The sequence below is a fragment of the Melospiza melodia genome, chromosome 4 (assembly GCF_035770615.1).
Source record: "Melospiza melodia melodia isolate bMelMel2 chromosome 4, bMelMel2.pri, whole genome shotgun sequence".
In the NCBI taxonomy this organism is placed as follows: domain Eukaryota; kingdom Metazoa; phylum Chordata; class Aves; order Passeriformes; family Passerellidae; genus Melospiza; species Melospiza melodia.
Genome location: NC_086197.1, coordinates 7,332,974 through 7,346,767, shown reverse-complemented (window position 1 = coordinate 7,346,767; position 13,794 = coordinate 7,332,974). Strand labels below are relative to the sequence as shown.

The 13,794-nt window shown below is 47.3% G+C and overlaps 1 protein-coding gene across 6 annotated transcripts in view; it reads left to right on the top strand.

Moving 5' to 3' along the window:
* The window catches only part of FRMD4A (FERM domain containing 4A), a 372,584-nt gene that overhangs the window by 228,681 nt on the left and 130,109 nt on the right, over positions 1-13,794 (top strand). For all 6 annotated transcript variants that reach the window (XM_063153752.1, XM_063153753.1, XM_063153751.1 and 3 more), the window contains one exon: positions 12,171-12,236. In XM_063153752.1, coding sequence (XP_063009822.1) covers positions 12,171-12,236 — 66 coding nt within the window. The remainder of the gene's footprint in view (positions 1-12,170; positions 12,237-13,794) is intronic.

Here is a 13,794-nt window from a genome sequence, read left to right as displayed (position 1 = left end):
CACCCTTGTTTGGGTTTGCTGGCCGTGTGGGATTGAACGTGGCTGCAGCTGTGCCACACACACTCTGTGAGCACTGCTGGCATCCCATCCTTCCAGCTGAAACATTTCAGGCAGGAAAGGGCTCTGCAGACAGTGGGGCAGCCACGGGCTGGCCCTGGGTTTGTGCAGGACAAGCAGGGGATGGAAAGCTGCTGCATCGAGTGAGCAGCTTGGAAAGGCAGCACAAAATCTGCAACGTGGCCCCTGTCCTAGAGAGGGGAGTGTGGATTTTTCCACATTTGAGCGTGGTTTTGTCCTTGCTGTGCATGGGGGATGTCTGTGCTGGCTGCCCCCAGCCAGGGCTTTGTGAAGACACTCATCATCCCAACACGTGGCTGCCACGTGTGTGCTCACACACTCATTTCCTGGTGAAATGGGGCACACAAGGGGACAGGGATGATTTAGGGGATGTGTAATCAAACACAGTGCTTCCTTTGTGCACACACACATCCTCCCCCAGCTAGGAAGCGTGCTGGAAAATAAATCTGGAGGTGACTTCCATCGTCTTCTTCAACTCTGAACTGCAAAATCCAAAAGAGAAGAAAGTTATATCTGAAGTGGCCTGGGCTCCTTGGGATGCTTTGCATCCCTGCTGGGGTGGTTATGCAGTCAATGAAGGTGTCACTTGGGCTTGTGCTGCAGGAGGTGGTGGGAATTGGGAAAACTGACTTATTCCTCACCAAGACCAGGGAGAGCTGCCAGATAGCACCAAGTCAGCTTTGCCTCTGTGTTGCACCATGGAATGTGCCTTCTGGAATGCTGATGGCAGTTCTGAGGGAAATCTGCACATCCAACAGTGCTGGGCTGTGTCCTCGCTTTCTCAGTCCCCTGTCACAGGCACAGCTGACTGTGTACATGGCAGAAGGCTGCTCCAAAATGAATATTGAATCTATTGAATCCTGGGAGCTTAGGGCTCAGGGGTATCAGATTCAGCTGCTGAGTTTGCAGACACTGCATCAGGCTGTTCCCTCTTCTCTTCCCATCCTTAACTCTTCTGCATTGATTCTTCATGGTACTAAAGATCTGCTGAGTTTAGTTCCAGAAAGGAACATCCTTCCCTGGCTCTTAAAAAGCAGAGGCATAAAAAAAAAAAGGTTTGTGTTGAAGTGTTTATTTCAGGTCTCTCCTCTGCAGAGGTTACAGACTGTCCATATTTAGTATGTCATGATGCAGAGATGACCTGGTCTTGCTGCACCAATAGCCAAAGAATTCTCAATACAGGTGGAGCAGTGACAGTCAGGTTGTGAATGGGGCTATAAAAGCACAGGCTGTGTCCTGAAAGTAGTTTTCCCTGCTTGAGCCCCAAGTGGGACTAGTCTGAGCCCTGGCCCTCCCCAGAAACACAAGTGTTTGTACCCCCAGTCACAGCCTGACTAATGCCAGGATATTGCCCCACCTGTATGGAGAATTCTTTGGCTATTGGTGCAGCAAGGCCATCTCTGCATCAGGGCATCTCATGGCATGCTAAATACGGACAATCAGGGCTGGAGAGAGCAGGCTGGACCCCTCTGTACCCCTCATCCAGGGGTGCAGGCAGAGCCCTGGGAGATGTCCCAGCCCTGCAGCCCCACTCAGCAATGGGTGCACTCAGGAGCAAAGTGGGAGCAGAAAGCACCAAACCAGACTCCTGCAAGCAGGGCTGGTTTCTGCAAACACCTGCATCTCTGAGGATGAGTCAGCTGCTTGTCATCTGAATGTGCTCTGCATCTCAGCCGTCCTGCCTGTGAAACCCAGCTCTGGGGGCTGCTGCCCACCCTGCTCTGACCCTGTCAGCTGCTGCTGCTGCTCAGGCAGAGCTGCTGGCAGCTGCCCAGCCCGGGCACAGCCACAGCCCTGGCTCCCAACATCAAGAGTGTGTCAGAGCTGCTGATTAGCAGTGGCTGGAAACAACCCGGTGACATATTTTCCCACTGGAAGCATATCAGTTCTTGGAGTGTTATTCAAAACAAGAAGGGGGAAAAAAAAAACCAGCAAAACCAACAGCTCTGTACACAGATTAACATTTAGCCTTTTTTTTTTTTTTTAGTTTTTTCACATCTGGAATGGCTTTTGTAAGTGTGTTTTCCATTATGTGCTGTGTATAACAGTGCTCAGTGCTGTCCCTTGACCTGCTGTGTTGCAGCACCTGTGTGATGCAGTGCCCAGTGCCTTGGCCCCGTTGATCAGGCCAGCACCCTCACGCCTCCCAAGGCTCAGTGACACACCAGGTACAAAACACCCAATGAGCACCAAAAGGACACTTCAAGCCATAAATCTTCATTTGTCCTTTAGAAATATTTCACACATACTACCACTCCCACCGCCTTGGGTCACTTTGGTCATCTTTCTATGAACCCACATTGATTTTTCTTTCCTCTGGCAAATCACATTAGTTTCAATAGCAAATAAATTGTCCTGTTTTCTTCTCTAACTAAACAAAACCTCTTGTGAATGTGTTCCCAGAAGACTTGGATGCTCTCATGTAATTACACCCTGTCTGCATGCACAAACAAGTGATATCTGGAACATTTTGCTGAAAGTATGCCACGTTTCAAGTGTGAAACTGTACAAAAAATTAAAATTTTATGTGTATTTAAAAGGAATTTAACATGTCAGATGTAGGAGAGACTAACAGACATGATAATACCTTTGGGAAAAATAATAATAATAATAATCACCTATTGCCATGTACTTTATTGCCACATGGTCATTATCATATGATGACTCACAATGCTTGCTGCAGAATATGGAAAGGAATGAACCAGAAGGTGACCAGGAGTCCCTGCAAAGAAGTTTTTGTGAGTTATAAAGGCTTCAAGTCCCTCATTGGTAAAGGATTTCCCTCGTAGATAATTTACATAATTTTCTCTTTGTGTCCTTTGTGCATAGCAAACAGTGAATACAGAGCTCTTCCAGGGGAAGCAAGACCTTTCCCAGGCATATCTTAGTTTTCTTGAAGCACAGCTATGCTCAAAAGTTGCTGAAGCACCTGTGCCAGGACCACTCTGCTTGTCCTTGTGCAAAGACACCAGAGATCCTTTTTCCTCCTTCCTTTTGGGCCTCCCATTTTAGCTCTGCTGTTGATATTTATTTCTTTGGGCTGCATTAGGGACTGGCAACCCAAATGATGGATCACAGCTCTCATATGCAATGCTCAAACATGGGCTGATACTGCAGAACTTGCCTTAGAGGGATTATTATCCAGAAAATAAGTTCACCCTGGGGGAAATACAAAAAGAAAAGATCACCAAATAAAGATGTTCTCAGAGTCTGGGTGAGCTGAGTTGGATCAAGAGAAGTTTATGTACAGGGCAAGTTATTTTGGGTGTTAACTGGGAAGTTGGCAGCAAGGAGGATTGTCTACCTGTTGTCTTATTAACAGAGGTATGAGGAGGACTGTTTTTGCTCATTCCAAACTCATTTGCCTGACAGTGCAGCCAGCAGGGAAGAGCCCCAGGATGGGGGGAGGAGGAGCAGCTGGGCTGCCTCTTTTGCACTATCATTTATTATTTATTATTTATATCCATTGGTGGGTGCAGCCAGCTTGCTGCACATGCAGAAAGGCTGTAGGAACAACCTGGGCTTCCCAAGTAAAAGTGGAGAAGGCAGCTACAATATCCCAATTTGAGGCAAAGTTTTAACAGCTCTGGCATGTGCTTAACCAAAAAATGCTGTCCCCAAAGCAGGTGACCATGTTGAACCACCTGCACAACTGAGCAGCTGAGTCAAGGTTTATCAAAACACACTTCTGCTGTGTGAAGGTGTTTCAAATCTGCAAGTTTAAGACATCTGTGACCAGTGAATACTCTAGACTAAAAATAACAAATAATACTGAAGACTGTGTAACCTCCCTGTGGTCAGCCCCAGCTCCAGAGCTCAGAGGATGCTCTGACCAACCATATCAGAACTCCTGCACTCTCCACTCCTGCCTTGTAAATAGTGGGAATCATTCTTGGAAGCTGGTATATTTTTATAGTGGCAAATGGTTTATTTCCTTGCCAAGAAAGGGAAGGGACAGAGTTACAGGGGCAGAGGAGTCAAACATAGTAAAAAGTCTGCGTTGGGAATGCCCTCTCCTCCTGCCTCAACATCACAGGGCAGGGAGGGTGCAAGAATTTCTGCTTCCCTTTGTATTTGAGCAGATTTAGATCTGTATTATTTTCAAGAAAGAAAACAATACGTGACCTGAGCCAGCCCAGCCTCCGCTCTGGTGAGGAAGCCGGTCTGTCCAGGAAAGGGCTCTCTTATCTCAGGATATAACTGCAAGCAGGCCACTGGGGCTGGCCACGCTCAGAGCAGTAATTCAGACATCTGCTGGGTAATGCCCTGCTCGGTTTAAAACGTGGTGCTGGAATTAGATTTCATTCTGACTACACAGCTCAAGCACCAAGTGTTTTGAGGTTAAGACGCCGGCATTCCCGGCTTTAAAGTTCGCCTGAGAGTTATTGCTTGATGTTGTAAATGGACTTAAGGACCGTAGGAGACGGTTTTTCATTTCAGCCCTGATACAGTAAGCCACTTAAACACTTGCTTATGTCACACTGAAATAAAGGGGATTTATGGACACAGCTATGGGCTTTGCTGAATCAGAGCATTTTTGCTGAGTGCTGTTTAGGGGAAGCATGAAAAATAACCTGTGCAGATGTCCCTGAGTGATGCCGAGCCCGAGCAAGGCTGGAAAAGCGCTGTGTGTGAAGGAAGCTAGGAGCCCCTGGGCAGGCCAGGAATTCTTTTGTCAGCTCCTAAGACAAAACAGGGAAGTCACCAGGTCACTCAGCCTGCAGCTTGCCTTAATTTTTCTCCCATCACTCGGTGTCGGCATCCACACAATGGCTGGGTCGCGCCATCCGTCCCAGCGGTGCTTCCGACAGGGTGACACCCCAGCTGACACTGTCCCACCTCCCTTCTCCAGGAGGACTGTTGCTTTCTAATTACTGAGGCTGTTCTCCCCTCTCCTGACAAATGAGCATTGGCAGAAATCATCGCATCACTTGATGTCACCCCTCTGAAACACAGATCCCTGTGCAGTTCCCCCATGCAGTGGGTAATGCCAAGCACCACTCCCTTCATGTGGGGTAGGAGAGGACTTTAAGAGCTGTATCTGTAACCATGGTTTTGACAATTTTGCCTCCATTCACTAATCCTTTGGAAAGGACATTAATTTTTCAAGGAGTGGGATAAAGAAGCTGGCAGGGAAAGCCAAAGGCCTCGCACGCGATACGTTCCTGTGGTGCTGTCAAACCCGTGGGAGGTGCTGCACCTTTGTCAGCTGCTGTTTTCTGGCCAGTCAATCCAGCTATGGACTGTACATGTATTTCAGAACCTCAAAGCATGTCCATAGCAGTGAAACACACTGCTTTAGAAGGTGAGGTCTGGTTATGCATCAGCCATTGGCTACTTCTCTTCGTATTGCCGTCGTCCATTTCTACAGCATATTTCTGTGGCCTTTCTTCTCAGTTTCAAAGCTCCATTTGCCACCAAGTTCCCTTGAAATGGAATACTTAAAAGGTTGTTCCTATTTATTTGAATATGCAACATCTTGGTTTTCTTAGCAAAGTAGTGCTAGAAGGTGACAAATGCCTGAGAATAGAGCTGGGATACCCTTCCCAGGGGAAAAAAGAACTGGCTTACAGCTAACCTGCTCCAGAGTACCAAATAGCCTTTCCCATAAGAAATAATAGCATGAACAAATTTGAAGGAAAAAGTGCCTAATGGGCACACACAAAAGGTGTTTAGCAGGTTCCTACTTCTTCATACCCAGTTTGTGGAAGTGTTCAAGGCCAGATTAGATGGGGCTCTGAAGCAACCTGATCTAGTGTGTGGCATTCCTGCCTGTTGCACAAGGGTTAGAACTAGATGGTCTTTAAGGTCCCTTCCAACCCAAACCATTCTGGGATTCTGTACTGCTTATTTCAGAAAGCTCAGCTCATGTTCTGAACTGTGTTGGCAGACAGGACAGGCTACATGGACCTGTGCTCACAAGCCAGGAGTAAGGAGCCAAATTAAAATAATTTTTCTGCCTTTTTTGAAAAAAAAGCAATAACACAAACTACTATTCATCATTTATCTAGGAAAGACTTGTCGAAATAAATAGTGGAAATGAGGACTGTATTGAGAAATAACAGTTTCTTCAGACTGTCTCACATCCTCAGAGCTTCAAGCCACTGAGGCACAGATGCCTCAGATATTGCCCATTTTAGTGAAAAGGAAGAGCAGGGAAGTGAGTGTGAGGGCTTTGGGCTTGGACTAGGGGATGGCATGAGCAGTGCTGCAGACCATGGTGATGTGCTCACCAGTGCAGGGCACTGGGCAAGTCCCATGGCTGGGACAGGTGAACCAGATTTGCACCAAGTTATCTTCCTCCTCTTCATTAGGTATCTTTCCCGTAGATTCACACCTAAATGACCAGATTTAAGCATTGGAACAGGCTCTCCAGGAAAGTGGAATCACCACCCCTGGAAGTGTTTGAAAAAGCAGTAGCTGTGTCGCTGCACAATGTGATTTAGTGGGCATGATGGTGTTTGATTGGGCTTGGTGTTCTTGGAAGTCTTTCCAGCCTTAATGATTCTGTGACTCTATGCCTGCAAAAACAAGCAAGCCCCAAGGGTAGAGCCCAGCCAGTGCTCCTCCTCTTCCTCATGTCCCCTCTCCCAGGTTCCCATCAAGGGTCAGCCCTATGGCTCAGCTCTTCACACTCACAGCCACCCTCATCCCAGCCACCCTCAGTAACATTCATTAGGTGCAGATGCAGACCAGCAACAGCAAGGATGCTCTGCAAACACATGGCATAAAAATAAAGATAGTCCATTCCTCCAGGGTCTTGAAGTGTGAGTGTAGGCCAGGAGACAGCAGATGGACGCAGGCACATGGAGAGGCAGTGCTGGTCAGTGCTACAGGCAGCTGCTTGCCAGACTGGCCCCAGTTCAGCAAAGTGAAGTGCTGCCACATGTGCAAAGCTGTGCAGACATCAAAAACACACTGCTTTTCCTCCCTCTCTCTCTCAACAAGCTTAGGAGTTGCCAGGATGAGAAGGCGGTAAGAAGTGGTCAAGTGGGAGCAGGATGTTTAATCTAAGAGTTTACTGTAATCAGTGGGCTGTCATCTCTCTCTATCTGCTTTCAGCAGCTCTGTCCAAACAGTGGACATAGTGACACAGATTTTTGTGGATTCAGCACAGTAATTGCCTCCAATTATAATTTCTGATGTGATTCAAGGAAGAAAATGCTGTATTCTTCTTTATTCCTGCAGTCATTGGCTAATGAAACATGCCACAGATATTTATAGAACTGACATTGTAAATAGCATTTGCATTTGGTGCCTTTGAGTTATTTAGTGTGACAGTGCTTTCACCAGGAGGGTTTTTTCATTCTGAAAGGGAAGGTTCTCTTTGGAGCTGTTTCGTCCCATCACCTTGGCAGTTTGTGTTGGATGGAGCAGCTCTGTGGGCAGTTGTGATAATTTAGTGACAAAGTGTTGGATGTACAGGGATTAGCTGAGCGTTGTGGAGGTTTTGGGGTTGTGTCACAGACAGTTTACAGGATTCTCTGAGACAATGTTTGAGTTACAGTGAAGATGAATAGAGAGGAGGGCAATCATCAGAGCACTTCATGGCACAAAGCAAAATAACCACCAGCCTGCCTTCCCTAGGAAACCCGTTGTGTAAATATTTGGGTAGAAGCCTCCAAAGGAGATTTAAAGTCTTGTGATAAAGGTAACTAAAACGTCCTTTCCTTGAGAAAAACAGCTGCAATTCAGAAGATCCCATGAGTAACCATGAGGCAGATTTCCTTTCTGTAGCATCTCTGTATTAGAGTAAACAAACGTATATGTCAGGAATTGCTGTCACTGATGGACCTCAAAATGTTTTGCAAAGGTCAGGATCAGATTTTCTGTCCTCAAGGTGCAGAAGCCAAGGAGCAGAGAAAGAATGCATGCCTTGTGTACAGTCAGCCCTCCTGCAGGCTGCTCCAGCTCCTCAGCCACACTGACACATTGCTTCAGGTCTTCATGTGCCTTAAAAGCAGTATCTGTGTTTGGGTATTGAAGATATATTATCTTTACATATTCACATGTATAAATGACAGAGCTTCTTAAAAGCACTCATGCTCAGTTCTTCAAGCTCTTTGGGGGGTCATGCTGCATGAGCAGGCACTAAAAGAAGTGGCAGATTTTCAGAATAAAAATGTGAGTTGCCGAGCTGTTTTGGGTGGGGAAAAAATGTGTTCTGCATTTTGGCGCAAATTTTCCATCTGAGCTTGTGTTAAGTGTGGTCCATGAGATGATCGTGGCCCATATTCACACCCTGCCCGTGCAGCTTGCTGCCATATGGGTGAACTGTTAGCACTCAGGAGTGTGTAACACACTCCCACCTCTTCACATGTCTTGAGAAGCTTTGGAAATCTGAGGGATTGCTGTGGATACAGCATCCTGGCAGAGCTGCAGCTGAGTGAGCAGCAGCGATAGCCATGGAACCCCTCTAGCAGCTGCCTCACCTCACTTGAGATGTTTGAGTGTTCCCTCTGCCTTTGAGCATAAAGGGCATCTCAGCTGTTAGGCTGAACTTGGCTTTTTGGTTTCTGGAGTTAGGGAAGAGGGATCTTGACCTCCAGAAGGAAAGTGGGGGACTGTGTTGGTACAGGAAATCTCACTGAGCTCACTGTGAAAACCACGACTGAACTCCCCCGTTTCCCTGCCACATCGAGTGTCCCCCTCTTCGTCAGGAAGTCTGCTCAACAATTGTTTCTTGCGCCTTTGCTGGGATTTTGCTTTTTCAAGGTGAAGGAAAAGTTATGCCTTCGTGCCTCTTTAGTTCAAATTCCTCTTAGCTTAGTTCTCCCCATCCTTCTCTGGGTAAGAGCCTTGGGAAGGGAGAACCTCAATTCAGTCCTGTGGTCTCCCTCCTTCCATCCAAACTTTCAGCTCATTTTGGTGACCTCCTGCTCCCATTCATGAGGCTTTGGTGTTGATTTCCCTTCTCTGATTGCTCAGGGAAGCAGAAAGCATTCCCTGGCTGGTTTTGCAGGAGCCAGCCACAGCCCCATGCACGGCAGAGCAGCAGATAGTGCAGAGCAGCCAATTTGCACAGTGTCAGAGGCAGCATCTTTTACCCAGACAGGCTGTGCTAAATCAGGGCCTTCTTGCTGTGCTTTGAAATGCTCCCGTTCCTTGCTCTGACGAACCAGCAGAGTTTGTATTGATCCAACAATGCAAAAAAGCACATAATGTGGGCTTCAGACACCTGGTGGAATAATAAAGCAGAAAGGAGGGAGGGCAGGACCATCATATTTTAACTTGTATCAAGTAGGAAGCCTGTCTCTACCTTCTTTTCTTTTCTCTTGGAAAGCACTGCTCATTTCTAAGGCAAATGAAAAGCCCCATGGCTGGGGGAAGGAAATGCTGCAGCAGATCTCCAACCTGTGGACCTGCTGAGCTTCAAGGGATGTTCATGAAAGGCCTTTCAATTAGTCAACCATCATGTGCTGCATTTCAGAGCTTTGCTTTATTCAGATATTTATTCATGTTCCCAGCTGTTTGCATTTGGGATTTCTTTTAGCAGTGAAAGCACTAAGGGGTTATGAAACTCCGGGCTGGAAAAGTACAGAGAGCTAAAGAAGCTCCATAGTGCTTTGCTGAAACACTACAGCACAAAGTCAGACATCTCAGAAAATGTTCCCTCTTCCCCCTTTCACATGCTTTTATTCATATTTCAACTTTGTTATAGCCAATGGAGCACAACACACGAAAGCAGGACTGTGTTCCATCCCTGCCATCGCCACAGTGAACTCACTGCTTTATCTCTTGTCTTGGGTAAACTCATATTAAAGCTGGAATATCACTGCATATTCCTCATCTTGGAGATGCAGTGGATATGTGACAGTAAGGGGATGAGGGAGATGTCAAAGCACAGCTCAGGCACTCGGAGTTTTATCTGCTGGGGAAGCCCAGTGAAGGAAGCTTGTGGTTCTTCTTGCCTGTGTGAACATGACCCACACAACTCTTCCAAGCAGGAAAAACCATTGCAAAGCCCTTCTGTGAGCCTCTGGCATATTTTTACAACTGAGCTGAAAGCTGTTTAATAGTGAAAAATCTCGCTCACCAAGTAATAGACCTTAGGAGAAGCTATTTTTTGCATAACATTTCTTACTGGAGGAAATTCTCGTAAGACAATTTATTGCCATGGCGGTAACTGGTTGACATTTATGAGAAGCCTTGTTTTACAAGGCTTTCCTTTGGCTGTAGTGCCAGGGTTCCAGTTGTGCTGATGGAAGAAGAGAAGGAAGGTGATGTTATTTTGTGTGCAGGATAGAGATGCATTGATGTGAATAACAAAAAGGGGTGAATAACAAAAATTCTGTGTGAACCACATGGGATTGTGTCTTCCAGAATTGTAAATTGTGGATGAGTTGAAGGGAAAAGCTCATTTTGACAGAATTTTTCTCATAATAAACTTTGCCTCTTCAATGGCCAGCTTAAGGTTCAACAGAGTTGTTGGAATTCCTGAATCTCTATTTTGTGGAAGGGGCTGGGTAAGACTCACTTCAGTCTGATACCAGGAAAGGGAGAGATGGATGTGGGATGGAGCTGTCAAGAGGGAGGACAGAAGCACCCAGAAGAGGCTGATGGGCTCCTGTGCTGAGAGATAGCAGGATGAGGATGATGCTGCTGGAGATGGCTGAGGTTGCAGATCCTGTGGCAATAGCCACACAGTGCCTGGAATCCTAAATGGGCAAAGCTGATGGTGGAGCAACCACCACTGCCTCCTGCATGCCAACACATCCAGCCCCATCAGTCATAGGGGCAGCTGATTTTTAACCCGCAGAGCTGAAGCAAAAAGCTGAGCTGTCCTCAGTTAACCCCCCAAGCACAGTTCCCACTCTCTGCAAGGCAGCTTTGTGTCAGGGGCTCAGCTTGGCACTGGTGGGAAGAGGTGATGGATGAGGGCAGGAATGCCCAGGATGCTGCAGCACTTTTGTCTCCAGCAGCCTGTGACCCCCTCCCACCCAGATCCTGTGGACTGCTCCCTTCTGGTGATACTTTAGACTCACCATGGCAAGCAATATTATTAAATTGAGCTGGGGATCCATGCAAAGCACAGGAAGGTGCCTTGGCTGCAGCTGTGGGTCCCTGGGGGGCTAAGCTGAGTTGTGGGGCTGCTCTGGGTCTGTGCCAACGTGGGTCCAGGTGTGCATGAGCATTGTAGGGTGAGCCCACGCTGGGGGGCTGCCTGTGTGCTGCCTAAGTCGTGCTGAGAAAGGGATTTCCAAGAGCCAAAGAGGCTTAAGGCTGCCCATATCCCATTAACATAGTGGGATTGTGCCTGTCTCTGAAGGGCTTTGTGGGATTGAGCTGGGATCTGTAACTCTGCAGAGCAAAGTTGCTCCTCACTCACGGTGCTCTGTGCAAGAGAGGGCTTGATGCTCTGTAGAGGAGTTCCTCAGACCACAGCCCATTTATTTCTTAGGACCCTAATCCATGGACCTTGGAAATCTCATATAAGCCTTGTACACATAATAGTTTCAATGATATTATTTGTTAACTCTTGTCATAAACTGCTGGTGTGGAAGCACCTTGGAGCAGTACAGCAATGTCAGAAGTGGCTCCTGTGGTACATCCTAAATAGGATACTCCAAGTAGGACAAGCCCATTTCAGGATTCAGGGCCAAACAAGCCCCTGGTGCCACTCCAGGGAGCAGCATCAGCACAGCCAGGGAGGAGCCTGGCCCCACAGTCCCTGTGGCCTGGCTGGATCTCTGCTGGTGAGGGGCTTGGGGAAGCTTGCCTGGATGTCTCCTCTGCCAGCCAAGCCAGCTGCAGAGCTGGAGGCCTCAGTGTGAAACATCAGGGCCCCTGTGCTGCAAACCTGCCCCCACTGTGCACACTGGAGCACCCTCCTCCTCCTGGCAGCTGCATCCCAGCAGGCACCAAACACCGCTCCGTGACAGCTCCCAGGGTGGCTTCTCTTTTTCTCCTTCCAGCCTTTTCTTTACCCTGGTGCCAAAAGAAGGGGGATTAATTTAAAAAGGAAGGAGTAAACACAAACCAAAAGGACTGCACTGAATGAAAGGCTCCAAGTTGTGCTGGGGGAAGCCAGCAGCCACATGCTCAGCTGTGACTCCAGACACCCTGACACGTGTTCCTCTTCTCCCTTGCAGATGACAGAGGGTCGCAGATGCCAAGTGCACCTCCTTGATGACAGGAAGCTGGAGCTCCTTGTTCAGGTAGGAACTGCACATTTCATCTTTTGATAGTTTGCTAGAGCTGTGGGTTTTCACCAGGGTGGGGACAGTAAAGGGTTTTCAGCTGGTTTTCTCAGCAGCCTCACGCTGTGGTTGCCTGCAGAGCTCAGGGAAGCTGCAGCAGGGCTGCCTGGGAAGGATCTGCAGAGGCATATCTGTGGGAAGGACTAATTGAAGACACATTTTTACTTTATGCAGTGCCAAAACTGTCCCAGTCCCTGCCAATGAGATAGAAAAGCACCTCTGGTCATTTTTGACACTGTTATTATATCTCTTAACTATGTTTTTGAGGCACTGCTTAGCTATGAGAAATGCATTGCATCTGCTTAAAATACCTCCAGTTCTCTGCTTGCCATCCTAAATTGCTGGGCTACACATCAGAGGGGATTGTGCCCATGCTCTGTGAATGTGGTTGGCAGCAGAAGATGCTGTGGTGGTCATGCCACAGGCAGGGATTTCTTGTAGGCTCATGTGTCAAACACAAATATGTATTAAAATTAGTCCATGTTCCATCTGCCTTATTTTTTACTGTAAAAAAAAACGAAGGAAGGCTGGAAACAATGAGAGTCTGGTGGTGGATTTGTCAGGAATGGCTGGTGAAAGCTGTAGCATCCTACAATTTCCTGACAATTTTGGCTCCTGTCTCAGAGATCCCCAACGGGTTAACAGCAAGAATTAGAAGAATGTCTTTCCTTTTACAAAGGCTTCCACAGGCAGCCACAGGCGGCCAAAGCAGCAGGAAATGAAACTTCCCATAGCACCCAAATGCCCTGGCTACAGCTGATAAGATGGGAGGGGGGGCAGGATCCTGCCCAGCACCTGAATGGGGATGGCTGGAGAGGACTTGAATCACAGGAAGCACGTTCAGCCTCACGTTCTGGAAAGTTGCTTAAAAATACCATTACAAAACTGTTAATGGGTAATGTTTTCACAGTCATCTAGGAGGTGAAATCCTTCAGCTGCCCCTGACACACAGAGTGTTCAGAGAGTGCCTGGATAACCATGAGTCAGGCCAGTGGTGGAAGGAGAACAGCTAAATGAGGATGACTAATTAAAACAAAACACCATACCAATGGTCTCTGCATAGGCTGCACCAGGTTCTCTGATGCTCTGCAGCTGGCTGGGGGGGAAGTTTAGTCACCTTCATCACAAGGACACAGCACTTGGCTTCCTGTGTCATCTAAATGCCTTTTCTAATTTTTCTTAGTTCAATTAAAAATTAAAAGGGACTATTGGAGAACAGCTCTGCTAAATCACTGCTCGGTATATTAATAATCACAGCTTAAAATATACTGCAGGAAATCTATGAGAGCTGCCCTGGCCAACCTACTTATTTGGGGTTTGATCAATGACACTAAAAAACCACAGGAGGATGACAGCCAAGGAGGCTGGTCTGGGAAAGCGTGTCCACTTCCAAGGCAGCAGGAATGATGCCACGTGATATCATGTTTTTCTAAGTGTTTGATCACACCTTCAGTGGAATTCCTTGTAATCAATAGAGGAAGCAAATTGCTCTGTAAATCACACTAACTAGTTTGCA